At 45.1% G+C, this 27768-nt stretch overlaps 3 protein-coding genes across 8 annotated transcripts; 1 reads left to right on the top strand and 2 right to left on the bottom strand.

The window, feature by feature from the left end:
• Nucleotides 1–403: 403 nt before the first annotated feature.
• LOC118504468 (eukaryotic translation initiation factor 3 subunit F) lies at nucleotides 404–1743 on the bottom strand. The gene is made up of 3 exons (XM_036038977.1): nucleotides 1517–1743; nucleotides 1280–1426; nucleotides 404–1207 (listed from the first exon to the last, which is right to left on the bottom strand). Exons 1-3 carry the CDS (start codon nucleotides 1638–1640, stop codon nucleotides 615–617), a joined length of 864 nt encoding a protein of 287 aa, XP_035894870.1. The 5' UTR covers nucleotides 1641–1743; the 3' UTR covers nucleotides 404–614.
• A 250-nt stretch (nucleotides 1744–1993) lies between these two features.
• On the top strand, nucleotides 1994–7902 carry LOC118504465 (autophagy-related protein 9A). 6 transcript variants are annotated; one of them, XM_036038970.1, is made up of 12 exons: nucleotides 1994–2234; nucleotides 3232–3842; nucleotides 3912–4122; nucleotides 4197–4321; nucleotides 4392–4519; nucleotides 4595–4779; nucleotides 4843–5021; nucleotides 5087–5218; nucleotides 5292–5445; nucleotides 5521–6593; nucleotides 6662–6764; nucleotides 6837–7902. In XM_036038970.1, the coding sequence occupies exons 2-12, from the start codon at nucleotides 3514–3516 to the stop codon at nucleotides 7128–7130; spliced, it is 2913 nt and encodes a 970-aa protein (XP_035894863.1). In that variant the 5' UTR covers nucleotides 1994–2234; nucleotides 3232–3513; the 3' UTR covers nucleotides 7131–7902. The 6 variants fall into 6 exon arrangements, with proteins under 6 accessions (XP_035894863.1, XP_035894867.1, XP_035894864.1 ...); XM_036038974.1 differs by lacking the exon at nucleotides 1994–2234 and adding an exon at nucleotides 2386–2557 and having other exon boundaries at nucleotides 6837–7815; XM_036038971.1 differs by lacking the exon at nucleotides 1994–2234 and adding an exon at nucleotides 2386–2609 and having other exon boundaries at nucleotides 6837–7815.
• Nucleotides 7903–10412: 2510 nt separating this feature from the next.
• LOC118504466 (ceramide synthase 6) lies at nucleotides 10413–24447 on the bottom strand. The gene is made up of 5 exons (XM_036038976.1): nucleotides 23753–24447; nucleotides 19451–19571; nucleotides 12046–12489; nucleotides 11695–11955; nucleotides 10413–11620 (listed from the first exon to the last, which is right to left on the bottom strand). The coding sequence occupies exons 1-5, from the start codon at nucleotides 23935–23937 to the stop codon at nucleotides 11465–11467; spliced, it is 1167 nt and encodes a 388-aa protein (XP_035894869.1). The 5' UTR covers nucleotides 23938–24447; the 3' UTR covers nucleotides 10413–11464.
• Between the last annotated feature and the right edge of the window lie 3321 nt (nucleotides 24448–27768).

The raw sequence follows: 27768 nt of genomic DNA, 5'->3' as shown, positions 1-27768 counted from the left end.
ATGCATAACACATTGCATATTCGGAACTGCAATGCTGTACGATCGATTGTGTGAGGATGGAAACACGTATTTCGGTGGAAAAGTCAGTTCACATTTTCAAGAAGCATGCATTGGGAGTGCATATTAAATTGACAAACAAATCAATTTTGAAGATCGCTAAATAATGATAGTGTCGGTGTAAGTAGAGCATGTAAAATGCTTTTTTGATTCATAACATCAGGTTATTGACCTGAGCTTTGATTTGATTGGCCGGTTACGGAACGGGTTATTATATCTAAACTTTGGAGGTTTTTTTTAATCCTCTTCCTAGGTTGAGTAGTGCATTCGGTAGGGTTTATGCAGCGTGTCATCCATACCTGGCTTTGTATTCCGATTGGCCTCAAAGCAACAGGAAACAATCGTATTTCTGTGGCGATTCCTCAGCATCATAATAATGCTGTCTTTATTAATACCGTAAGACGATTCTCGATTATGGAATAATTTATCGTTATCTTTTCCTTTTTTCCTTTTTGGACACTTGTCGCGCACACCCTTCCGTACTTTTTTTCCGCTAGTGGTCGGATGAAATTGTTCCAGTCACTAGCGCAACGCTCCGGTACCGATCTGCTGCACTTTTAGTTCAGGAACGATGTGAGTGACGTTAGCTTTTCATTCAATTGCAGTTGGGTTTTAATTAGCTGAGACAACGTGACCACCATTAACAAATCCTTGACGTTCGAGTTGAACATTTGCGCAAATTGATCGCCGCTCATGTTCGGCACCGAGTGGATCAGATCGAGCAACGCACGGCCCACCGTATTTTCCGGCTGCTGCTTCGCGTTCAACACATCGTCCACGTAGGCGAGCACATCGGACAGCAGCGCCAGCAGTTTGTCCGACGCGTCCGTTACCTGCGCCAGGTCGAGCATGGGCGAAACCGTGCGCGGTACGTTCGGGTTCGACTGCATGCCGATCGTCTTCATGCACAGCTGCAGTCCAACTATTTCCGGCTCGTAGCTTGTCACTTCCACGTTGATCGGCGTAAACATACAGCCGCTCTTGCCGCCGGGAACACCGAGCGACACGCACACGTACGCCTTGATGCCCATTCTCGCTCCGGTCAGGGAGGTGTCGAGCGTTAAATGGACCGGATTCGCACACTCTCGCGCGTAGTACTCATGGATGACGGAGCTGTGATTTGTAACTTCATGACCCGATGCCCACCAACCTGTGCAAGGGAAAAGGCCACCGTAAGTATCATCCCTTGGGAACACCGAGTGCAGCAGTCAAGCCTTCTTACCGACAATGTTTTCCGACGCATTGACACGCTGGTTCGATTCGTACAGATCGATCGCATAGCCCAGCTCAGCCTCCACCTGGTCGGAGTGTTCCTTGTGCGGCAAACAGAAGCAGTTGGTCACTTCGACAACACCCTTGTCCACGGAACCTACACGGAGCGATACGGGTACAAGATTGTGGTTATGTTTACTGACGGCGGTGCCAGTCGGCACGGGTGCGTTGCCGTTCCGTTTCTTACCGAGCAGCGTCCCGATAACACGTTCCGAGTCGGCATTTCGTCGTTCGTAGGCGTCCACAATCTGGAACAACACTACCGGATGCACGCGAACGGTTAAATTCAGTGGCAAATTAATCGTCGACATGTTTGGATTCCGCAGGAAAAATCACACGGTGGCATCCGCAGAAGTGAACTCGTACAAATCTAAACACGCCCATCCGAAGATGAAGGCCGAAGTTTGACATTCGAATGTAGGGGGTTCATCTTCGAAAACTTTTGGTATGATAAAACGAAATATATATCAAAATAAAACTCTCATATTGCATAAAAACTGCTATCCAACATAAATAATTCAGTTTTAGCCCATTAAATGTGTGATAAGTTATTTGTTAAGAAAATTTACAGCTACTTAACCTCAAATAAAATGTCCGAAAGGGTAACCCTACGCGAAATGTCACTGCTGTCAAACATTGTAAAAACAACAACAAACACACACCCGTCATGATTCCGTCAGGAAGTTAGACAAAAGAAGCACGAAAACAGGTGGGAAGGGGTCAGCAAAAAAAAACCAGCGAGAATTACTGCAAGTCGCAAAAGCGATGCTGTTTGATTTCGACAAGTGCTCTCCACCAGAAGCAGGGCACAAAGACAGCGCTGGTAGACATTGTAAATAATCCGACCCGAAACGTGTGGTACAAGATTTCAGCTGTTTCTGTTCTATTGCCTGCAAGTTCTATTGGTACGTAAACAAAGCAAAATCACAGCAGCAGAGTGTGTTTGTGTGTGTGTTGTGGGGGCCTTGGGTATTTGTCGTATGTACCATTATAATAAACCTTTGATCGCGTGCAGACTAGGGAAGTTATACGATTACGGGCAAGTAAGCAAGCGGGCAACCGAGCAAAAAAACGTCCAGACATTGCACCAATGTGTTTTCTTTGTTCGGTGGTCGGTGATCGGTTGGAAGGCTCGCGGGACGGTGTGGAAATAAGTTAACTGCGTACATACGCACGCGGGGTGCCTTGCTAGAAACTATTGCGATTCGCCATTTCCCCGCAACCGCAGGTGAATTTCTATCGAAGGTCGTTCAACTGAATACGCACATAACATAGCGCACGTACGTTAAATATTTCGATGCATCGAAAATAGCTTCCAACTCACACAGCACAGAAAGGAAGAAGCGTTGGCGGAAGCGCTCGTGTTTGTGTAAAATAAATTAAATTGTGTGGAACTCTCGTACGCGAAAGCGAAAATCAGCTGGTCGGGACAGACAGGTGGTGCGAGCGCACAACACCATCATCATAACAACATCGAACGAGCCAGCGGGTGAATGTGTGTGTCCTTGTGCTTACCGCGATCAACAAAAATAGTCGCATCTATGGTTGCATGCAAAACAAAACATTCGAAAAGTGTGTCTTTCGTTAGTATATGGTGGCGTGAAATTTAGTTAACGAAAGAATCAACCATAGTTCTAGTTTACCGAAAAACAGGCAATAGGCAGTAGTGACGCATTAATGGGCGATGTCTCGGCCATGTTTAATCAATGAAAAACGCTCGGTGTGTTATCTCTCTCCCTTTGGACTTCGCATGGCGCAAACACGTGCGAACGCGCTTTGTCGACAAAAATACTTGTTGCCTCAATCTAAATCCAACGCTTTACTTCCTTTCGAGCGTGAACAAGTGTAAACAAAACTTTTGCTACATCTGCAGCACTCTAATCGATTCGTTTCCTCCCGCAGATGCTACCGCCGCCGTGCAGCTACCGTGCCCCATCATAAGTGAAAGGGGGAACCATCGTAAAACGACCCTTGTGTATCATAATCACGTCTCAGACACAAACACACACGCCGTGAATGTCTGTGGAACGCAATCGGACACCGCTGATCACCACTAGAGCAAACCACAGGAAAAAGAATCAGCCAGCAGCAGGAGCAGTAGCAGCAACAGCAGGAAGACGACAACGTTGCGTCTCGAAATAGAAGCTGACCTGGTGGCCGGTGGCTGAGAACAAAAAAAACAATATGACGACAACGGCAAGCCGACAGTTTGACGCAAAAACGTACGACACACTCACCAACCAGGACACCAACCCGTTCGCGGACAAACGCTCGCCCACGATCGAGGAAGAGGACGAACCGCAGGTTATACATGTCGTTCCGGAGACGAGCAAGGCCCGCTGGAACCACATCGAGGATCTGGATTCATTCTTCACCCGCGTGTACATCTACCATCAGAAGCATGGATTTTACGTGATGATGCTGCAGAAGCTGTTCGAGCTTTTCCAGTTTGTGTTTGTCGTCGTACTGATCACGTACATGTTTAACTGCATCGACTATGGAATTCTTTTCCGGTAAGCTTTTGCAAATACGCACTCCAAGGTACGATCAATTCAACTCCGCGCTCTTTGATATCTTTGCAGCGATAAAATCATCGAACTTGACACGAAAGTATCGCTCGGCGATGCCATGATCGGTGTGTCCGAGTGTGCGGCCAAGCTCGGTGCATTTCAATGGTTGGCCCTGGTGCTGGCAGGGATCTTTTGGACCTTTCGGCTGTTTAAATTCTTCTATCAATTTTTCCAATTCTGGGACATTAAGATGTTCTACAATACAGCACTTAAGATCGAGGATGTAAGTTGAGCCCCTTCTGCCCGATACTGACGGCGTCTGCTTAATCGGATTTGGTTTTTCTTCGCCACGCTTAGGCTGACCTGGACAATCTGACTTGGCACGAGGTACAAAAGTGCATTCGAGAAGTGCAATCCGAGATACAGATGAGTATCAACAAAGAGCAACTGACTGAGCTAGATATTTACCATAGAATATTAAGGTAATTGGGGCGCTGGCTCGACCTCTGGCGGTGTGGTACGATGTACTTACGGAACTCTCCTTCAATACAGATTTAAAAACTACATGGTAGCCATGATGAACAAATCGTTGCTGCCTGCCACGAAGAAGCTGCCATTACTAGGGAACGTAGTACTAATGAGTCAAGCGCTCCGTTACAACATAGGATTAATACTGTTCTGTAAGCTGACTGTGCCCCATATATACATATATGACCCATATTCCCTTCCTCTAAACTCTCGCAAACGCTCTGCAGGGGGACCATGGTCACCGTTCGAGAACAGTTGGCATCTGCGGGAAGAATACAAACGGCCCAACATGCGGAACGAGCTGGCAGCGAAGCTATCGAAGCAAATTCTGTGGGTCGCGATCGCCAACATCATCCTCTCGCCCTTCATCTTCATCTGCCAGTTGATGTACTTTTTCTTCAACTATGCGGATGTAAGTGCTGTCGATGGTAATCAACCGAACGATCGACTGCATCGAGCTTTCCTTTCGTTTTAGCTAATAAAAAAAGAACCCGGTACGCTGGGTGTACGATGTTGGTCACAGTACGGCAAGCTGTACTTGCGCCACTTTAACGAACTCGACCACGAGCTGGATGCGCGGCTGACCCGAGCTTACCGACCGGCGGTAAAATATATGAATTCTTTCTCGTCGCCCTTGCTAACTGTCATAGCAAGGTTTGTGCCGTTTAGAACCGTTAGTCACGCTATGGGCAGTTTATAATGCTTTTATTCTCCAACAGAAACATAGCTTTCGATGCTGGTGGTGTTGCGTCGCTTATACTGCTGCTGGCCATCTACGATGAGGATGTGTTTCAGGTGCAGCACGTCCTTACCCTCTTTACGATCCTGGGAATGATCAGTGTCATTGCGAGGTGCGGCAAAGTGAGAAGGGATCGAAGGAAGGAGTAGTTTTCTTTAACATTTCTGTAAACTTTAACCTTCCAGATCACTTATACCGGATGAAAATATGGTCTGGTGTCCGGAGCAGCTGCTAAGGAACGTGTTGGCCCACGTGCACTATCTACCCTCATCCTGGCGTGGCCTCGCGCACAGTTCACACGTTCGCGATCAGTTTGAACTGTTTTTCCAGCTTAAAATTGTAAGCTTGCGTGTTTTTTTTTTCCTTCTTCTGTTCCATGTCCTTCCGATATCTAACGATGCTTCCCAAACACAGATGTACATTCTGAACGAACTCTTCAGCCCGCTGGTGGCACCGTTCGTGTTGCTGTACGATCTGCGGCCAAAATCTCCCCAGCTGGTTGATTTCTTCCGCAACTTTACGGTCGATGTGGTCGGCGTTGGGGACGTGTGTTCCTTCGCCCAGATGGATGTCCGCAAGCACGGTAACCCCGACTGGCAGATTCCGGTCGTGGCGGACGACAAGGATAGTGAGAGTGAAACTCCTCTTATATCGCCGGATGATGTCGGTGGTGCGGGTCCCAGACATGGAGTGCCACCGCCCACCGGGCCGAATGTCGGTGCCACACCGTACAATCAGGGCGAGCACGGTAAAACGGAGCTTTCGCTGGTACACTTCACGCTCACCAATCCAACCTGGCAGATGCCACCGGAAGCGAAACAGTTCGTGCAGGGCATCAAACGACACGCGCTGCAGGACCTGAACCGGCAAAGGGGCATGCTGCTCGGGCTGCACAACCCAACCGCGATGGGTCAGAGTTTACTGTCGATGGAAAGCATGGGCGCGGAATATTCGTCCATCATTCAGCCCATTCTGCAGACACACAATCTTTCCAACTCGCAGCACCTTGGCCTGTCGATGCATCTCGGCGGGTTTGGTTCACCGATTCCACCGATGACGCCGGCCTTTGGGCAAGGAATGATGCCATCAGCGGCGCACCATCAACCGGCACAACACGGGCCAGGCGTACAGTCGTCCCACCAATACCATTTCGGACCACAGTTGTACGATTTTGAGCGAATGTTGCAGCAAAATCTTACCGACGCCAGTACGGTAGCACCGATGCCCAGCCGCAGTACCTTTCTGGCCGACATTAACGAAAACGATGACGAAGCGGGCGCACCGGCGTTGGCGCCAGAAGTCCCACAAGCAAGCACCAGTGGCCGCGTGCAGTCGGCAAGCGTTGCTCCCGGTTCGATGGGGCTGGAGCAGGAGTTCGAAGCGAGCCGGTATGCAGCCGGCACCGATGCGATGGTCTTCAGCAATCGGGGTGGCATGTCCCGCCGCGAAGGTCCTGCGGAAGGATCACGCAACGGACTACTTTCGAGGTGAGCGATTCGGTCAGTGTGTAAGTGACGCTAGGGTTGCATTAACAAAACATTTTCCCCTTTTGCAGTCTGTACGCCGAAATGCCCACGAATGTTCCGGCACCGTACGAATTTACGACGGCCGACATGTGTCTTAGTACGCTGTACCTGCATGAGTTGCATCACAATCACGTAAGCAAATAGCAATAGGTCTGCGATGGAAAAACTTTACGAAAAATGCAACCCTTTATTGATTTGTTACAGTTGCGACGTAACGGTGGAAGCCTGCGACTTGACATGGGTTCACCACCACCGCCGCCGAGCTCATCCCAACGCCCTTCTACCATTGGCCGTTTTATGGGACCGGGAGGATTCCGGCCGTTCGGTTCGGTCACGCAACCAACGCTAGTCAGTCATCCGTTGCGTACGCTCGCACCGGGCCTTATCGGTGGCGATTTGGCAGGACCTTCGTCCGGTTCGGTGGCTGGCGCTCGGAGCAGCGGTGGATCGGCCGTGGCCGCCGAACGGACCCCTTTACTCGGGGGCAAAAAGTCATAGCACCAGGCGGAATGGGTCTAACCGAAAGACGGTAGACAGGTGCGCGTGCAACCGAGAGGAATAAGAGGAATTACTGTTAAGCTTGAGTGAGCGAAAAGCTGTGTTGAGAGTGGGAGCGTACGAATGAATGTGATTTGTGTGTGTGTATATGGAGCAAAACTGATACCGTGATAAATAGAAAGTTGATAACAAAAAAAAAACCCACTAAGCGCTGTGGCAGAGAATAATGATAGAAACAACGAAGAAGGAAAACTATGTTAAGCGAAATAGTGTAAATGAGGGCTGGTTTGACAGTGTGTGTGAGGAGGAGTGCTGGTTTGCCGTTTTTTGTAGATAAAGTTACAAAATCCAGTTGAACTTAACTTTATCGACATTGCTCGCCAATAGAGAAAACAAATTAGTCGTGGCAATAACAGAACTATTCTGGGATCAATAATGGGGTTAAATGCCCAGACTAGGAAGGGGGGTGGCTTTTGTACAATACGCTTGCAAAACACCATGTTCAAAGTGTCAGAAAAAAAGATTAGTAAAAATAATTGTATCAAACTGTTCTCACTGTTTAGCGAAGGCGCGCGAGCAGTGTGAGGCAGAAAAGGTTTGTGAGCGCAAAGAGTATCCCCGCTTTGTGTGCAAGGTGTTTTAAAGGGTGTGATTTTATTCCCGGAATACAGTGACCGTTACTGACGCAATCATTGAAATTCTCTGCGGTAAAACACGATTCTGCAATAAGTTGTTAAAATCGAGAAATAAATATGTTTTCAATTTGTACGGATGCGGACCGCGTATGTATGGACTTCTACAGAACCAATATGACCTAGCATGACAATGACAAATTCCTTGGATGAAGTCCCACAATTCGGTTAGCAGTGATGGGCTTTGATGGGATGGACCTCCCTCCTTGAGTTAGTGGAGGAGTTCTGCTACCTTGGCACGATCGTACCTTCGGAGAAAAACGTAAGCAGCGAAATCCGAATGCGCATTGTTCAGGGGATCCGTCCCTACTACTCCAAAGACTACTGAGATCCTACAATACACGAAATGCGCCATTTACCGCACCCTGGAACGGCCGTTCGTCCTCTACGGACACGAGTCCTGGACTATGCCGGCGGAGGACACCAACCTATCTTTGACGGTGTGTGAGAGAAGGGCGTGTGAAGAAGGAGAATGAACCATGAGCTAGCTGTGCTCATTGGCGGTTAAGGCACGTGAAGATGCTACCGGACACAAGATTGTACAAGGCCATGTGTTTAGCACGTGCTCAACTCTGTGATTATATGATGATCGCGGCGATCGTAAGAACTCCTGAGGCGACTCCGAAAAATATAATGAAGATCGAACATTAGATCCGACTGAAGTTGTATTACGTAGAGCATTCACTAGTTGAGAAGTGTAACGATATTAGTTTACTCGCACACGGCCCTGCATCGACTGGCCCTGAAAGAATACGAACATCATTTATAGCATCCCTGTTTATAGTAAACCATATATGTATGTTTTGCATACTTTCAGGCGTATCGCTCAAAGTTCTCTACCAAAAGAACACAATTAAAAAGGGAGCTTAATTTCCTTCATTTAAGTACATGAAATAAGCATATCTTCCCATCAGCCTTAAGTTGTTCCCTCGAAACAGGTTTTTCTTTATTCTTTAACTATTGGCTCACTGTTTTACATTGCCATCTCCCTATCCCAGGGCTTTGCGATCTGCGGTATCCTACTAAAACTTCGGCACTTTTCACACTGTTCTTCTAGCGACCTACAGGTGAAAATAGAAGAAGATTCCCTTTCGTATGCTTATTACACGTTGTGAACATTTATCTATCAAGCGCTTGGTAAGATGATATTTAACGCTTCCGTTTGGATCGTTCGTCATCGTTCGGGAGTGCAATAGGAAAAGCTGCAACCCAGCCAACCAGTGAAAGTACGAACAAGACGCAGAACAAATGTGGTGAATGTTGGCTGACCAAGCCAGGACCAGCACCGTTGAGTAATAAATGTTAAACGGAACACGCGTAGAACCGGATGTAGTTTTTGATATACATTTTTTTTTTGGTTCAGTAAGGACACTCAAGCAAAGATTTCAAAAACTGGATTCCTTCCGTAAGTGAATCTTGTATCGTTATAAAATTTTTACTATTAACACTTAGTTAGCAACCGCTTCTTACGTTTTTCCCGATTATTTCTTTTCTCAGGTTTGGGCGATTCCCCCTCTATCACCTTCTGGCGGCATCGCAATATAATGTGTTTCTTTTCTGTTTACTGTACTCTGCTACGCAGTCTTATAGAGGATATACAGATTGAAGCATGGAACGTCTGCTCGTCACATATCGTCACGCATGGTACCGGCCCCCCTTTTGACTGACCCGCCCATTCCATAAATGTAAGCTTTGGTAAAGCGACACAAAAAATAAAATCTTGCCTTTTTATTTTCATACAAAAGCGATAAGGATTGAGGAGTCATTACTGGAGAAACTGCTGCTCAATCTGTGCAATCAATGTTAGATCAATGATATTCTGCAGTAGTGATGGGCGCTCCGAATCGGTACCGATTCTGACTCGAATTGTGGAATTGATTCCGATTCCGGATTCGACTCCGGTTCCGGGACCAAGTTCAGAATGAATTCGATACTCGGGGTCTTGCCGTGTGAGTCATATTATTGCACTGGATTACTTTAAACGTTGGCCTTCTATTGCGCATTTTGTTTCAAAGTACGTTGTGAATCATTCGCACAAAATACCAGTAAAAAGCTAGAAAACCGTATCGTAACATAATATCATCAAAAAGGCACAGACTGGCCAGCTGCTAGATAATTGTATTTATGGTTGAATTAGAACCAGATTTAAAACCAGATGAATCCAGAACCGATTCCGATTCCCGACTTACTCTCCGGGATCGATCCCAAACCAAAGCATCATTTTGCCCACCACTATTCTGCAGCAATGCCTCTGCAACACCGATAGTTTGTCGAGTATTTAGCTAACCATTCGAATAGACTCATCTATTATTTACCAAAACTTCCAAAAAGCTTAAAAGTAATCCTTTTTTTTGCTGTATAATATTCAAATGCAATATTCCTTTCTTTCACCAACTAATTTGCAATTTAATGTCGCAATTTGCCTGACGCTTTTTTTGTCACTTCAATTCGTTACTGACCGCGCGAATGAGCCTGCTCAGAATCAGAAGGTCAGAGCGGCGGTTTAGGGAATGTATCGCCATTTAGCACAGACAAACTGTTAATTAGTGCGGCCAAGTGCCACACACACACACAAACACAGTACAAACAGTTTTTTCTTTTTTCTCGTCGTCATCGTCGTTTAAACTATTTATTATTTAATCCTCTCCCCACTGGAGATGGTTTGTTTCAACACAAACATTTGCTGCTCCTCTTCCCTTCTCATAGTTTTATCTAATTCAAACCAATTCATTTTCGACTGAACAACTTTTTCGTCGGTTTGTTTTGTTTTTTTTTTAATGCAATTCATTCCCTTCTCTTTCCGTATTGTGTTTCTTAGCTAATAAATACTTATCTGCTAGCTGCTGCTGCTGCTGGAGTTTTCCCCAAATTAGCTTGCTCTCATTTGATTATGCTGGTTATGCTGCTACCCTCCCCCTTACAGCTATTTGTTCGTACACAAACATAACTTTCCGTCATTAAACGCACGAAAGCATTGCCCACGATTCCACGGTTCCGGGAAGGAGGAAAGCTTATCAAATTATTTTAGCTCTATTCAACTATACTTTAAATGTATTCTATATAGCAGGGAAAAAAAAGAGGGGAAAAACAAACTAACAAAATGTACCTTATAAAAAACTGGTTTTTCATATCCCCGTGCACACAGAGTTTTTCATCTCGGTTAACTGTCTCCTAATAGCGTTTTTCTTCTGTTCTGTGCGCCATTAACTGAATAATAGCACTGTTTTTGTTTTTTTGTAATGGGCACTATTTACTATTTACGGCAGGAATTTACGTTGTATTGTAGTAACAGTATAGGAGGATGTGTGTATGTATGACCGGTTCAAAGCTCGACTAGATCATGGACCTGATCAATACGTTACGGAGGGGTATAGTTCAGGAGCTAGCACAAAACCCGCGTTACGCCATGCCAAGGCCAAAAAGGAGGCAAAACAGGGTTGTTGAAGTGCCGGATACGGGAAGGGTTAAGGTTTAGCCGATACCCCCCCCTTTTTGTATCCCAAAATATTATTATTTTGTTGTAGTTGCAGCCCTCTACACTATGGTACGTTGTTACACGTGATACACACGCCGTGATGCGGTTCTAAGGTGATGAGTGGTCTGTCCGAACGGCTGGTCTGCGCAAAGGTGCCGACACACAATTTATTGTTTCTTTTTCGGGGAAGCACCAACACTGCCCGTCGTTCCGTTTTTGTTCGGTTGCTTCTTGGGCGTACCGCCGTTCGTTAGTAGTGGGCGTGAAGTTTCCGAGCTGTCGGAGATTTCCTCGCTGGAACTGGACCGCACGTCGCCTTCCATCTGAAGAGAGGAACAACCACGGAGCTTTAGTGTACACTTGTGATTGGCGAGCAAAGCATTATAATCCCCCTTACCTGGCCCGATTTGATTGCCTTGATCGCAATCTGTACGATCAGATAGGTCCAGCATATGTGCAGCACGAGCAGCAGTATGAGCAGCGTGTTGAAGATGTAGTACGCCGGGAACATTGGTAGAATCTGTGGCGCCTCCACAGACGAGCTGTAGATGATGCGCGGGTACAGAATCAGTCGCGTCACGATCCACACAACGGTGAAGATGGCAAAGATCGTGTCGCACACTTTCTGATACTGTGCGTACTTCGTCAGCTTAGCGGACTGTTGGGGGATGAGAGACATTGATAGCCAAATTACTTTTACTTCTTATTTTAAATAATCGCGCGCCACGGAGCCGCGAATGTTGTTTACCTCCAGGAAAATGTCTGCACAGTCATGCACCAACAGTACGAGCGAACCGACCCGATGCAGATTGCACACCCAGCTGAGCGCCATCAGCAGGATGGTGATCATGTGGTGGGCAAACATCTGCCAGAAATCTTTTCGCTTCACGTCGTAGAACTGGGAGGCGGTCAGCGACCAGTAGAATGCCATCGAGATCATGTAGTACCACCAGATGTCGTTCGTGACCGACTGGTGCGGGTAACCGTACCAGCAGTGTTTGATCTCCCACAGCCACGGCTTGTCGTACATCACGATGCAACCGAAGATGAAGCTGTACGTGTAGTAGATGCACCGCCAGGACGTTTCGCAAAACTTGACCAGCGTCGTTGGTTTGTCCTGTGCCCGGCGCCGTCGCCACCAGTACTCGATGTGTCGCTCCGTCATATCCACCTGCTTTACTAGCCGCATCGTCTACGGGGATAAGGGGAAACATGAGAACTTGGTATAGCTAAGGATGTGAATTTGCTCCGTTTGTACGATAACGAATTGATTTTCAGTAGCACACAGGTTGAGAAACTTGTTGGATACGGAAGTCGAAAAATACACCAAACAATGTGCTCTCTCAGCGGCAGTTGAAGTTTAATGCCGGATTTGCCTTTTACCGATAGTAATGGTTTTCCGCTGCTGGAATAACAATCAATAGGTACACAGCGCGAAACCTTAAACGGTGAAAGCTAAAGTGAAACGAATAAAGCAACAACTGTGGTGTGGACAACTTATGAAGCAAACATCGTCCGAACCAAAAACGGTTCCATGTACAGATGAAATTTTGGAGGCATTTTTTTTGGTAACAAACGTGGCCAACGAACAAGCGGCATTTGTATGGCATCATTTTTAGTTGGGTTTTCCAAAACCGTAATACAGTCAGGTTGAAGATTGAGTAACATTTACCATTTCTTTTCACTGTCATTGACTCGCTAAAGCGTTGCATACCTTCAGGAGACAGCACGCGCCTCTGTGACACACAATGAGTCTGGGATCTTCTTCTTCCTTGGCGCTGCAACCCTGAGAGGTCTCGGCCTGCCATTTCTGGCTTTCTATGACTTATTTTACCCGTAGTAAAGTAGTCAAGCCCTGCGTACGGGGAGGCGGTCTAGATGGGATTAAACCCCATTTCTGCCGTGTAAAGACCGGCGCCGTTATCACCTCGGCCACCGGATCGCTTCAATATGAGTCTGAGAGATGGTGAGGATTGTTTGGTGTCGTGACCAGGATTTGTTCGCGCTAGTTGTGTTTCTGGACAAGGTACAACTTATCCTTCATGTTATACTCCTACCTTAGAACGTATTTCAATATCCAGCTCATTTCTTTTCACACATACGGTACGCTTTCACGCGAAAGGCCACTTGGAAATTGCTTCACAAATAAAGACCTAAATCATCACATCATATGTCCAAGCTGCTCCCCTTTCAGCTGACCCCGGGAGCGCCTGTTCTGGCAATCTGCAATAATTGTTTCGTGTTTTCTATTCGGTAGCATTCCAACACAAACCACAGCACAAGCATCTCGTCATGCTCCAGAAATCTAGAGCACAACGCCAGCCAGCCAGTTTCTTGGCCGAACTCACGCACGCAGGGCCGATCCGGCACACACCTCCACTAGAACGAAGCGCGAAGAGAGCGCGTATAGGTCAACAAGAGACTGTTGATAGAATAGAATACATACACACACACGACTTTAGTGCAAGTGTTTTGTTTCGATTTGTTTTTGGCTTTCTTGGGTGGGTTGGGTGGTTGTTTATACGCCCCCATCCGGGTTATGAAATGTTATTGATGTGTGTGTGCGTATTTTTGGCATTTCAAATAATGAATACTTTCGTATTCGAACCGGCGCTTGGGAAGAAACTCATTCGATTGCGGAAACAAAAAACCGGGGGAAACTGTGGCAAGAAAGCGCATTCAATGTGTAAACCGTCTTGTATCAGGTAAAGCATTTGGTCGGGTTTGTGTTGGACCGACGACGGTCACTTTCAACAGCACGGTGTGTTGCTGCTATGCGAATGAAACTTTTAATTGATTTCAACTGTTTCCAGCTGGCGTGTGCATTCGTGTGCTCTCGACGACAATATTTTGCTGTCGTTTATTGCAACCACCATTGAAGTGAAAGCTTTCATTGACAAGCGCCAGTGAATCAAAGAGAAGGGGATTTCAATCTTTGCTACAAAAAGGTTCCAACACTAGAACACAACTTACTTACTTATCAGGCGCTACAACCGCTTTGCGGTCTTGGCCTGCTGCAACAATCCTCGATACCGCTCACGGTTTAGCGCCGTCGTCTGCCCGGTCCAGTTATCCCGGCCGTTCTGGCGGACGCATCAACGCCATCACTCCATCTCAATTTGGGCCTACCACGCCTCCTCTGTCCGTGTGGACGGCCTAAAAGGACTTTACGGGTCGTCCGGTGTCATTCTCATGACGTGACCAGCCCACCGGAGCCTGGCGAGTCTAGTGCGCTGCACGATGGTAAGATAATAGCTCAAAAATCCTTCTGAGCATCTTCCACCAGAACGCGGGTAAGAGGGCTTCGTCAGTTTTCGACAGAGTCCATGTCTCAGAGGCGTATGTGAGTACTGGGACTTTAAATGTTCTGTACAATCCCGACAGGTATTTAGAGTGGAGAAGTTTCCTCAGGCTGTAGTATGACATGCATACGCAACAGCAATACAAAAGATAAAACCAGCAAACAAATTACGCTCCGGAAATAAAACCAGTCCTAGCGCATTTGGATACCCACACACCCGAGAGACCTAACTTTGACCACCACTACCAGCATATATCGATGACACTGACGTCGAGGAGACCCTAAAACCCTTCCGATTAATGTGACCCTAGAGCATGGAGAAATCAAGTGAAAGTAGCGGATCGTGGCCGAAAGCGGCATGATAATTTCATTAGTGCGGCTCCTATTGGACGATTTCACGCTGATTATTCTCGGAGTGTGTTGGCTATATATAGTCTTTCAACAGGAAGAATACACAAGCTGTTCATCAAATATGTACTGTTCTTACTTAACCTTCATACCATTATCGTTGAAAGTTCAGACACTGCAGAGGCAGACATATTGAGGTTTGCTGACGACAGTCATTGTAAGGTACGCCCGAATAGAATACTATGGACGATTGACAATAAAAGAATCACGTGAAAAAGGATGTTTTATAACGCAAATTATAGCCTCGGTCTCGGAGTGTGTTGGAATAATAAATCCCACCAGTTCCTTTAGTTGAGCAGCTATATTGAGCTACTTCCACCGTGTGACACAACAACACGGTTCTGTGCCCCATCCCCGTTACGGTTGCTTACATAATCTCCAGATCATGGACTGTGCACACACTGGTTTACTGAGCGCGTACAGCTACGAAATCGCACAGATCGCGCACCCGATCTTGCCTCAGCGACCTCCACTGGCGTTGCCATTTTCGCGTAGTTCACCGGAGATATTGTTCTCCAGCTCTCAAAGTGGTGCGTTCGCGGTTTGATGCCGAAGTGGTAAGAGCGTCCGTCAATTTCATTATCGCGCACATGGCAAAGGCCGAGTCGCCGGTTGGAGGCAGTTGGCGAGGGCGAGCTCAAAAGTGAGACAGAGATATCCAGCATGTACGATAGCACAGTCAACGTGCCCAGATACTGCCGCGACTATATTGTGCTACGAACCTCCCTCCTGTCCACCCCTATGCCACACGCACTTCATATTTCCTCGACCTTCCACGGTACTAATATTATGAGCCACTCACACGCTATCTATCGCGCATTCGCCTCGTGATTGTAGTTTTTCGCTCCGCGCCACGAGAGAGAGAGAGGACCGAGCGACTAGATTAAATATTCCATCGACGTAAATTCCATCCCCCGTCTTCCCGTCAGCGAAATTGTGACGAAGGCTAATAAGCTGCTCCCAGAAAGGTAACGAAACGGAAGGAGGTGCTCGCTAGCTGCTGGACATTCGCGCAACGGACACGGGTGTGTTGACGGCGGAAACTTCACGCTGAAAGGTTCTGCTTGTATAAATTCTGTTTGATTTGGAGACACCATCGACCAACCAACTAGCCCCTTCCCCAGCCTGGTAAAAGCTGCGACTAAATGAGTGGCGAGACCTGTTTCCAGCGGCAAGTGCAGCATTTGTCTTGACCATTGTATTCCTTGGTCACCATTCATATGGGTTCATATTCAAAATTTTTATGCGAACGCGTCCCTCTGCAGCAACGTCCATGAGTGGTTTGCTAGTTAGACAATCTCAGCTAGGGTTCTGTTTGGTTTACTTTGCTCCGTAATAGGATGTAACCTTCACTGTGTTAAAAATTCATATTTGCTGAAGAGATGGTTTAGCATCATATAGTGTCCAACTTAGAGGACCACTGCAAGACTCCTATTAATTATTCATTATTACCGGCTGATGCTTATGGGAACGCATCAATTTAAATCAAAATGCATTTAGTGACATCAAACGACGTGTGCAATGTTTGCAGAAATATATAATCAAATATAGTGAGACTCTTCTTCTTCTTTGGCCGAACGACCTCTCTTAGGTTTTAGGTGTCTGCCATTTCACGGCGTTACTAGACTTAATGATACCGCATAGTTGGATAGTCAATCCTCACTACGGAGGAAACGGCCCGAATAGGATTTGAGCCCCGGTCCTGCCGTGTGAGAACTGGCGCCGTTGTTGCCTCTACCACCGGGTCGCCTCTATAGTGAGACTTACACATAAAGCATTGTAGTGCAAAATTGAGAACCGCTACTAAGGAGAAGAATATTCAAACCACAGAAAGGAATATTCACAGCAATGTTGAATATTCACTATCACAAAACTCAGGCACATGTAAGCAATTTAACACAGGAATCCCTGAAAAAGGATGTCGTAAGCAGTGATCAGTGACATTTTCTAGACGTTAAACAAAAATTCAGATTACATTACATTACGTGGAGCATCGTTTGGACTAGCGCATTCTTCATCATCCTTGACACTACAACCCTGAGAGGTCTCGGCCTGTCCCAGCCCTACGTACTGGGAGGCGGTCGAGGTGGGATTTGAACCCCCGGTCCTGCCGCGTGAAGACCGGCGCCATTATCGTCTCTCCCACCGGACCGTCCCAAACTAACCTAAGGCTAGCGCATTAATTTCGGTAATTTCCTGATTTCTTTACCAGGATGTTAAAACCTAACTAGCGGAATCAGAAATATGGTAACCTAATGTAGACATCGTTTTACGATCATCTAAATGGTTTTAAAAGGCTTTACAGGCTACAGGTGTTCCGGTGCCATTTTAATGACAAGTCATTAATATGGTTGACAAAGTACAGCTAAAAGAGCTCGCCATTATAGCACCTTCCTTTACTGTTCTTCCATATAAAAAAAAAAACAGATTTCTGTTTTTCTTGCTCACTTAAGAGACACACATATGCCTGAATATGTTCAATTCAAACGGGGCACGAGAGATGGACAATGTTTTTCGTCCAAGAGTCATTTTATCATCTGATTTTTTTTGTTAAAGCTTTTTTAACTTACAATACGACCGGATTTCTCGCCCGTGAACCGTTTTATCGTTATCCTCCAGTTCAATTAAAAAAATATTTAATGAAAAATTGTTCTTACCCCGAACTCAAGCAATATTCATAAACTATTGCTTGGTTATCCCAACGAAACAAATAATAGCCTTTAAAACGAACAAGTTTTTAACATCTTTTTTTTTTGCTAAAGTTTGTCATCCGTGCCAAAACCTCCATAGGGACGCATCAACCGTACATACAAAACTACAATGCAGTAAGTCGTGTCCAGTGGTTTGAGTTAGTTAACGAAAAGTCCAAGTTTCGGTTCGTATTTTTGGCAAAGCGACAACCACCCTTGGGCACTTGGAAGGCTTCCCGAAAGGAAGTGCTTCTTCTTCATATTCTGTCATGTGTGTGCGCTTTCCTTTTCTTAACAAAGTATATCTGCTCCATCTCTCTTGCTGCTTCTGACCTGTAAGCGAAGCGATGTTGTGTATCTTGCCCAATTTTTTGGCCAAACGCAGTGTGTAGTATAGTGCATTAGCGAGGAAGCAACAAAGAAAGCTACCGATAGCAAATGAAATGCAAAAATAAAAACAAACCATTTGTTTCGCAATTTTCGGTACGAGCCGTCCAAGCTGACATTAAACCTAATATTGCTACTGCTACTACACATTCTCGCCCCATCAGGAAATATGCGTCGTTTCGATCCAACGATAAGCGACTAGCTTGGACTGGCTGGCACCACACGGTTTGTGTGAAACCGACCAGTCCCCGATTCTTCGGGCAGGCTGTTTGCGTGATGAAGGGAACTATTTATCGATTTACCCAACTAGCCGGACTCTCCCGTCGTATTGACGTGCCTTTGCATATAAACCATTAAGCACAAAAACGACAAAATCAAATCAGAGCCAGTAGTAACACTCGTTCATTTCAGGGGAAGCCGCTCTGAACCGTCAGCTACTTATACCACGGTCAAACCTGAACAAAAGCTACTACTAACTGGGATGCATTTTTGTATCACGTTCATCGAGAAAAGGGTTGAACATATTTCGCGCTCTGATGACGTTCGTGACGGAGTGTAATTACAGCAGTTTTGTGAGACCATAGTTTTTGTTTTGTTCAGTGTCTAATCGATCCTGTGTTTGTCGCTATAAACGCCCTCCACATCCAGCCAAGTTCTGACCAGTGGCAGTTGGTGGTGTACTGCACTGACCGGCTTTATCAATCAACTAAAACTACATCACGCCACGTGGGAGGCCCATAGTGTCGGGGTGAAAAAAATAAATTCCATCCACTTCCCGCTCTCTCACCGTTCCACCGGATGATGTGTAGGACACAGCCCGGACATCCGGGGCAATTTCTTGCTCCCAATCTTTAATCTCTCACACACTCGCCGAGCCGAATACTGTTTACAATCGTTCGATTTTGGAAGAAAAAAAACAAAACGGGCGGAAATAAGCGGAAAGCGGGACGGCGAAACGTGCGAAGCTTATCACTTCCGGTCGTACGATTATTGCTACAGAAATTGATTCATTCGATTCGAGTACGCTGCTGTGTAAAGGCGTTTGCTCGCAAAAAAACACGAGCAACGAGCATGATTACAACGCGCCTGGAATCAACCGTCGGTTGCTTTCGTTTCAGAACTGACCAAGCTTCGGCTTCTGCTTGACCCTACCGACACGTTATGTGTTCGGTTATGCTCCAAGTCATGCCTAATGTATGAAGGTGGTGTAAGTCACTGTATTTGCCCCCAAAAAAAAAAATACAACGTTCATTGCTGGATGTACGATGGGGAAAACATTCGATAAAATAAATATTCATTTACGTTTGCTTTGGCATTTCAAACGGTTTACTATACCGAAAAAAAAGAAAACCTTTTTACAATCTTACCGTTTTGTGACTAAGCCGACTGTTGACATTGTATGCCGCTTCCAGAATTTTATTTGGTCTCGGTGGTTTCGGTCCGGTGCTCTTAATCCCAATCGCCTTACCGATCGGTGCGATCCAATATCTGCAAAACCGAAAAGGATTATTAGATGAGAATTTGAACCTTTCTGTACTTTTTTTTCCTTTCCTGTTTACGGTCCCCCCCCCCCCAACTTTCACTAGTTAAGAGAATCAATATTAAAATACCAACGTTCCAACGATGCCCACCCAGACGCTCTAAAACCGTATCCTCCTCCCCTTTCTAAACGGTTCATTCCGTTCTTGGTCCAAAGATCACGCCGACTCATGCCACCACCTGGAGCAACAAGCTCAACACAATGTACTCGTTTGTTACACAAAATCCATGGCCTCAATTTAATAGTTAATAGTGATCAAATTCCATCCACAATGTGAGGGGCAACACTAGAGGGGCTAGGGGGTACAATGTACAGAAGGTTAAGAGCATTTGATTGATATTGATACGCAAGCACAGTGGTGTGGCACACGTATGTGAGAGCCGCGTGTAGCAACTTCTCATACCGATAATGCTAGACATTTATTTTGGTAATGAAGAGCATACTCTTATACAAAAAAAAAGCTTCTTTTTCCACTGATATGGCATGATTCAGCGCACACACATATAAAAATGTGAAGAGAATGAAGATTTCCTCAAAAAAAACCCCAGCCGAATGGCTTTATTACTGCCGATAACTTATCAGCTGGAAACCTGGTAATGCAACGAGACTTTGGATGGAGACGCAAAAAAACGTTTTATACTATAAACGTGTGTCCTGCTGCTGTTCGGACGTCGGTCATTTGTGTCTGAGTGCCGAATTTAAATTTAAGCATTAACAAACGACACCAACGCACTGCTCTGCTAGTGGTGCCTGGTAACGAATCCGACCCACACACAACAAAAAAAGAACTTCCCTATGTTTAGTCATTTTCTCTTCATAACCGTAACATTCCTGTCGTATGATGTGCGTGCAATGTCCAGGTAGTAGACAGGCTTGTTTTATGATTAAGGAAAAGAAGCTAAAAAGCTGAGCACACCTGTACCGGTGGAGGTCGAGCCTTTTGGAAGAGTGCGTCAAACACTCTCGCAGATGTCGAGTCACCGCCGAGAGGTTGACGTGTTTGGCCCCCGCCTTTTTGTATCCCCGTACTCGCTTAGTAACTTTTCCGGCCAAACAGCGGTTCTGGCCACCGCTCCACATCTATTATCAACGCGTGTCCGGGCGGGGGTGATTCCATCGAAAGTGTGTAGGGATTTATCCAAACAGGGGGGTGGTGGTGGGCCGGCGCGTATCAGCTGCAAAGATAATACAGCTTTACGACTGCAGCTTGTGCGGGGGGATGGGCAAACGCGATAAGGCACACGCGTGGTGTGCTGTACGTTTTGTGTGCTTCCTTTCTATCGTGTTGTTCGGCCAAACTTTTAAACGGCAAAACGCACTGCCAAAATGCACCTGGAAAGCGCTAACATAAATCATACAACATGTTAAATAAAGAAACAATGTCCGTGATCCGTGGGACAGAGATACGCTTCCGAATGAATTGTTCTCGCTTACGGGAGAATATTTTTATCGCAGGCTGATAAGATGAGTGTCACAGAATATATAACGGGGCAAGATAATGTGTAATCGAGGGCGCCTAAATGTTGGGTGCCGTGTAGCAAGCAAACCAATTGGTGAAATAATAAGCATTTACAACGGAACGATGCTCGGAACCCAACTAAATGTAGTCGGAAGTTTAAAAGAAAGTTACATGTTGTAATAGAAATAAAACTCTTTCAAATTATTATATATTTGTTAAAAATTAAACAACAACAGACGTTTACCAAAAATAGGAACAAGCGCAGCGCTTACACAGTGTGGAAATACATGCAGCAGATAGCATTCACAACAGATAGGTAAGGGTACGACACAACTAGCAAATATTGCGGTTTAAGCTAAAGCACACAACACAACAGAGCAAACAGCTTGCACAAACTTTTGCCTACAAAACATACGCGGCAGGGTTATGAGTAATAATGGGTTGAAACATCGTTGTAACATTTAATCTGTTCTGGTTTTATGGCATTTAGCGCATCATCACTTTCGTTACATATTTCTACTACTTTAAAAGCATACCCCCATTACTCAAGGCAGGGTAAATAATGTTGATAAGATCGAAGAAATGATAACTATATCTGACGCTGGAAATACTTCCCTTTTCTACTGAGCCTATCAGAAAATAGTTAACAGTAACATACAAAAATATGCAACTGTTTACTAACTGTTGGGGTTTACAATCAAAGGCGCTATAATATTAGGAGGCCAATCAACACCAACCCACTCTTTATGACATCACTATTCGATTCTGACGAATTGGAACTGGGGTAAAGTATGACGAAGCTTGTTTTACTTCCATCGATACTTCTCGCTCATCGTGACCCTATAGCAATATGACGTGATGAATGATGATAACCTCGTGGTGCTGAACGCACGCGTGACTCACTGTTGCAAACAGTACCTCGAAAAAAAAAACGAAAACAAACAACCAATGCAACGCTTAAATTGAAACGTGAATAATACTATTCGTTTAAAGTTTAAAACAAACAGGTAGTCTCCAAGAAGAACAACGATAGCCTGGTTAATCGTACGATTATTGTCCGATCACCAATTTACGCACCCTTCTCTCGCGGTTCATTTTACAATCGATGACGATGACAAGCAGATCGTCGTCTCTCGTTATTGCGTAACAGTCCGACCATCATCAATAGCTGCTACAAGCGCGCCCGCATCCCCTGCTCTGTATATAGTTGTTGGGGAGCATTTTGCAGCAGTTTGGCGTGACTTTTGCTTGATTAGATTACCCATTATCAGCTACATTCTAAGCCTTCGCCATTCGATAGTCGACACATCAGGCGGTGCAATAATGTAAATGGTGTGTGGAACCGATGTCTCGCCGGATGTCTAGTGGGTGGAACGGGAGGGTAGTATATGCAAACCCCGAAGCGATCGGCTGCAAGAAGCGAATGGTGATAATGAACCGTTGGAGGTCGAAGTCAACGAATCTTATCGCGAGCAGTACGCTGTTGGGGGATGGGTGGATGAGTGTTTCGTGGTTTTCTGAGCTGAATTTTGGATCGCTTGCTCATCGTGAATAGGGCTTTCACGTAAGGCACCATTCTCCGTTTAATGCGTGATGATGGTTGGACATTTCATCTTCGTAAAAATGTAATTCAAAATTTATCAACAATTTTTTTTTACAAATCCCCAAATTGTCGTCTTTGAGTTTGGATAGCATTTGTATTTTTCCACTCTACTATCATCATCAATTAGGTCAACCAATTGATCTTCGACACAGGAAGACTTGAAAGTGATCAGACCCTTTGACACATACACACACACAGACACATGATAGGTTTCCCATAGTTCAATATGCCGGTACGATCCAAGCATGCTCTGTGCATTGTCAACGGCCGGTTGCAGCATAAACATAAACTATGCACTTGATAGGTAACGGGAGAGGGAGTGAGCGAGAGAGAGAAAGCGGCATTCCGAGAGCGGGAATGAAGACTAATAAAGGCCGGAGAAAGCACAACGGTTTCGCCGCACTGAATGGAAAGAAAACATCATTCAAACGGCACCCATTTTGGTCCCGGAGTGTGTCTCGTCCCGAGCGTAGTTTTGGAAGTTTGTACAAGGTTTGTTTTTGACCACCAGGGCGGGGTGAAGCAGCAATCAATGAAGCGATATAAACCGGGATCCTTTATTCTGTTAAGGAAATGCGTTAAAGTGATCGATTTTGTATGAAATCTTGTGAAACTCTCCTCCAACAAACGCACTCCATCGCCTTGGTAGTTCCGCAGTGATGTGCGTTATGATGGTCAATCCACCGTCTGCTTGGCGAACAACACTGAGCAAAAACGGGCGAGCGGATTTTTCGCTTCCTTCAATGATTTCTCCCGTTTCCAGAAATTATAAGGGCGTAACCGCGTAGCGGCAGACAGGGTTGATATGGATACACACACGTTCATCCACCATCGCCACCATTGCCGCGTGCAAACATCGATCCGAATTTCGCGCTAATACGCGGAGAGGGCAGACCGAACGCCGCATACACATGCACACACCGAACACCGAGAAACGGCATTCGTGCGCGATTGAGGTTATGTGTGTACGCGGCGCGCGATCGCAAGCATTCCCGGCCGCCGCTGCCGCCACCGCCTTTTCTGGTCCCGTTGTTCCTGTACCCTGCCTCCACACCCCTTTTACGTACCGTTCCACGACCCAGCGTAGCACGATTATCACCGCGGCTATCGGAATCGGATAAATCAGGTGCCGGTAGTCGGCATGGTTCACGTCCGATCGCACACCCGGCCGAATGTCTTCCCAGGTGGTGTTCGGCGGTAGCCACACTTTCGTCGACCAGAACGCGTTCGAAACGGCCTGCGCTATCTCCATGCTGCTGCTGCCGTAGCCGGAGCCCGGTTGAAAGGAACGGAACAAACTTTATGCAGATCACTTGCACAGCCACACACGCACTTTCGGAGTTGCTGCTTCTTCTTTCTCTGTACCGCACGCCAACAGAAAACCGGGATCCTTTATTCAGTTAAAGGCAATGTGCACTAGCCTGCTAGGCAGTAGGACTAGAGCAAACTGCACGAGATGATTAACTCGCACACCGAAAACACTATTTACAGCTCATCATTTCATCATGCACGGATTCACGTCGTGACGACCTTCTCTCGCACGCCCTAGTACGCACGCATCGCTAACCACCGTAAAGTAACACCGCTGGCCACTCCCGCTACGAACTGGGGATCGAAGTTGAGAACGGAAACACTGGCACTGAAATCCGGAGACACGATGTAAAAACTCTCTAAATATTAATTCTGCAGAAGGCAAAATCAATAAGCGCAAGTGTCACGCGTTCCACCTACTTCGACCGACGAAAAAACAATGTTTATTAAGCGGCTGTTACACGTTCGAAGTTAAAGACGTTCCCAAGTAGCGGCAGATGCGGCAGAACTGTCAAACAAAAACCAGGTGTCGGCAATCTAGAATTTACCGAGCACAAATAGATATGATTCGAATAAATTTATAAATAAATTATATTCGCAACAAAATTTCAGTGTGAAAAGTAGAGCTGAACAGATTTTCTACTGAAGTATTTTTGCAGCAATGATTTAGTGCAACAATTATCGCTAGAAATCAGGGAAGACAAAGCAGAGCTAGGTAAAGTGAGGTTGGGAGACAGATCAGTTGATCGAATCAATCGAGTTGAACTACTCAACGAAAAAGCAACCATCAAAATGCATTGGGAGAGGCCGGTAGCACAGCTCCATAATATTCTTTTGTTTAAAATTTAATATATATTTCTTTTTTAAATTAACATTTTTTTCAGTTCATGCGAACAAAATATTTCAGCAAGAGTTGTGGCGGGTTGATTCGTAGTCGTTTCTACATACGTGTAAACACCACTTAAGAGGGAAATTTTCGTTCTTTGGGTTATTTTCTGTGATTTCGCGTTCTGTCCAAGGTGTATGTATTTAGAAGGTGGATTTTTATCGATTTGACAGGGCGACATTTTAGTCGAGTTATGTCAGAGTTTGTTTACAAAAACATATGGTATGGGGCTACCAACATGAACAAACAGCCTCGATTCTCAGTCCTTTGAGCAATTTCGCTAATTTATGGGTCATCTTCGCATATTAAGTGTTGTCCCACAGACGATTGACGATATTTGGTTGCATTTTTCGTCAAAAAATCGCAAGCGATACCACCACCGGCGCCTCCTCCGATGCTGCCATCACTCTTCTCAATACCCTTCCCCTCGATCACCTCGGAACTGTTATGTCAGGTCGAGAAATGTCAATTTGCTCTAAACAACTCTACCTTCTATATCTACATACCTTGGTTCTGTCACTTTCATTTTGGGACATTATAAACGATTGACGTTTGGGAGGCAGAAATTTACACTGATCATCAAAGCATTCTCACTGTTTGAATGGATTTAGTGGCAAAAGATGAATTACAGTTCAAAAGCATGTTCTTGAAAACCTTATCTTCTAATTCTGGTATGTAATCAAAAGCATGGATTGCACGACACAGCTTTCCCGTGCGCGTCACGGACCATTGGAAAACGCACGATGGTTCAAATTTGAATGACCCTGTCCTTCTTCCCGTTTAGCATATCCACTTTTATAACTATGCTTGCGTGTAGTGAATCACCAGATTATTTCTATTGAAGAGTAAATGATCGATAGTAAAGATCTCATGTTAAAACTGTCTGGATGTCTTTCGTCCGTGCAAAAATATACTTAAAATGTGCTAAAGCTTTATTCTTTTTAATTACTGACCAATTCCTTTGCTAGACTTAGCCTTGAGTCGGATAGTCAGTTCTGCGTACGGGATTCGATATCTGCTCCTGTCGATGAAAACCGTTACCGCTACAGCCTCGTCCGCCAGGATGTTCGATCATTGCAAAAAATGGTGCTTGCTACTTGAATATCTAATTTTATGCCCAGTTGGTAAAGGCCATTCGATGTGAACTATAATACCATTCAGACGAATAGGTGTTTATTTACTAGTCGATGATCTGATGTGCTCCAGATGGTTAGCTTTTGTTCAAAAGTATGTTTGTACAATTCATTCAATATTGACAATGACGATTTACATTTCTTCTGGTTAAATTCACACCTGTACAAGAAACCATCACACCTCCATCACTGATGCGTGAAGCATTTTTGGATGAATAAAAAAACTTGCCAAAGAATGAAGAAGATGGTCGAAAAATAGCGTGAATGAATGGGATCTACACTTTTTCATCGTTACAACGAGAATTCATGCACATTTCCCTTTCACACCGTGCGACCTCGGTGGACGACACGTGAGGCTCATCATGCACCTTTTACCTTTTTTTTTTTTTTTTTTTTTTTTTATAGTGTACCCTGAACAATTGGACTGCAAGCATCAATGCCGTTGGCAGTGGTGATGATCTTCGGAACAAGGTTACACCCATAGCGTGAGTAGCTTGTTCCCATGAAGGTTTCCGAACTGCTCAATAAAACGGATCATTATTGGTTAGGGTTGAAACTGTAGTGCTATAAATGTAGTTAGTTGAGCGTTTGAAGATCTTTAAACATATTATCTAGCAATTAAAGGATAACAGATCATGTAAAGATGGATCTAGCTAATATGAAAGAACCATTCATTTTTTTAATAGTTTAGTGACAAACCATCTCACCATCTCACACTGCTTCTCGCCGATCTGCAATCTGAATGACGATGAAGCACGAAGTACAAATAGATGAGCTAACGTGTGTCACAGTAGGTGTCAGAGGTCGACCTGGGAATGTAATTTACACGTTCGCTGTTGTACAAACGCTTGGAACATGAGGCATTGGTTAACAATTCCACCTAACATCAACCTCAACCTTTGGAAAATATATCATACGCATTGGAACTACGTGCAATGGAATCGTGAATGTTTACAAGAGTCCCATCCGTTGTGATTCTTATTTACCATTTTTTTTTTTTGCTATCGTACCAATCGTAAATCAATGCTTATCTTGTGATATGGAACAGGAGGGAAAAAAGAGGATCAAAAATAAAACAACGCCACGGTTTAATCGGCTAAAGTTAAAAGTTCATGCGATAAACGAAAAAAAAACCAAACGCTCCTGGTATGTAATCGCGTCGAATCGATTTATATTGCACGTCAAAGATATGATATAATCTTGCAGAGAAGGAGGGATTGCATACGATAACCCCCCGTACACACATAGGGGTTAAGGCTTAAAGAAACAATACGGTATCTGACGTAGTATTTAGAATTCCATGCAAAGAAAAATTCCTCGAGAAGAGCGCAAATTTATTGCGAGTGGTGTTAGGAAACAGTTTAGATGTCTAAGTGGTGAGGCCCTGTTCAAAATGTTAGAAAAATTAGATACCGACGCACCAGTAATGCACTTTCACTAATCGAATACGGCCTGGAACGCACTGAAACGTACGACATTCGTTTATTTTGACTACGAAATTTGAGTTGGAATGCTTCAACTAAGAAATCAGATTTATTGTTGTTAAGAGGCAGTATATTATTATACAAAAGTATTAATCAGTAAAGCCTTTGTGATGAGAGAGAGAGAGAGGGAAATGTAATAGGTTAGGAAAAGCTTGGTGTCTTAGTAGCAACATCAAGAAATACTACCTTTTAGTACATAAGTTTTAAGTACCAGATTACTCATTAGTGAAATCGAATTCATCTCGTGTCATTTAAGAATTTCGGATCGG

The sequence above is a fragment of the Anopheles stephensi genome, chromosome 2 (genome assembly GCF_013141755.1).
Source record: "Anopheles stephensi strain Indian chromosome 2, UCI_ANSTEP_V1.0, whole genome shotgun sequence".
NCBI lineage: Eukaryota > Metazoa > Arthropoda > Insecta > Diptera > Culicidae > Anopheles > Anopheles stephensi.
Note: the sequence above shows the minus strand (reverse complement) of the source record. Positions and strands in the feature narration are given on the sequence as shown.

What these genes read in the sequence shown, in the direction of transcription:
- LOC118504466 (XM_036038976.1), bottom strand. Translation starts at nt 23,937, where the DNA reads ATGGAGATAGCGCAGGCCGTTTCGAACGCGTTCTGGTCGACGAAAGTG. An exon ending in CTACGCTGGGTCGTGGAACG is followed by an intron (nt 19,572 to 23,752) that starts GTACGTAAAAGG and finishes TCGGTTTTGCAG; the next exon opens with ATATTGGATCGCACCGATCG. An exon ending in GTCGGCTTAGTCACAAAACG is followed by an intron (nt 12,490 to 19,450) that starts GTAAGATTGTAA and finishes TTATCCCCGTAG; the next exon opens with ACGATGCGGCTAGTAAAGCA.
- LOC118504465 (XM_036038970.1), top strand. Translation starts at nt 3,514, where the DNA reads ATGACGACAACGGCAAGCCGACAGTTTGACGCAAAAACGTACGACACA. An exon ending in ATTTACCATAGAATATTAAG is followed by an intron (nt 4,322 to 4,391) that starts GTAATTGGGGCG and finishes CCTTCAATACAG; the next exon opens with ATTTAAAAACTACATGGTAG. An exon ending in TTTTCTTCAACTATGCGGAT is followed by an intron (nt 4,780 to 4,842) that starts GTAAGTGCTGTC and finishes CTTTCGTTTTAG; the next exon opens with CTAATAAAAAAAGAACCCGG.
- LOC118504468 (XM_036038977.1), bottom strand. Translation starts at nt 1,640, where the DNA reads ATGTCGACGATTAATTTGCCACTGAATTTAACCGTTCGCGTGCATCCG. An exon ending in TGTTATCGGGACGCTGCTCG is followed by an intron (nt 1,427 to 1,516) that starts GTAAGAAACGGA and finishes CGCTCCGTGTAG; the next exon opens with GTTCCGTGGACAAGGGTGTT. An exon ending in TGCGTCGGAAAACATTGTCG is followed by an intron (nt 1,208 to 1,279) that starts GTAAGAAGGCTT and finishes TCCCTTGCACAG; the next exon opens with GTTGGTGGGCATCGGGTCAT.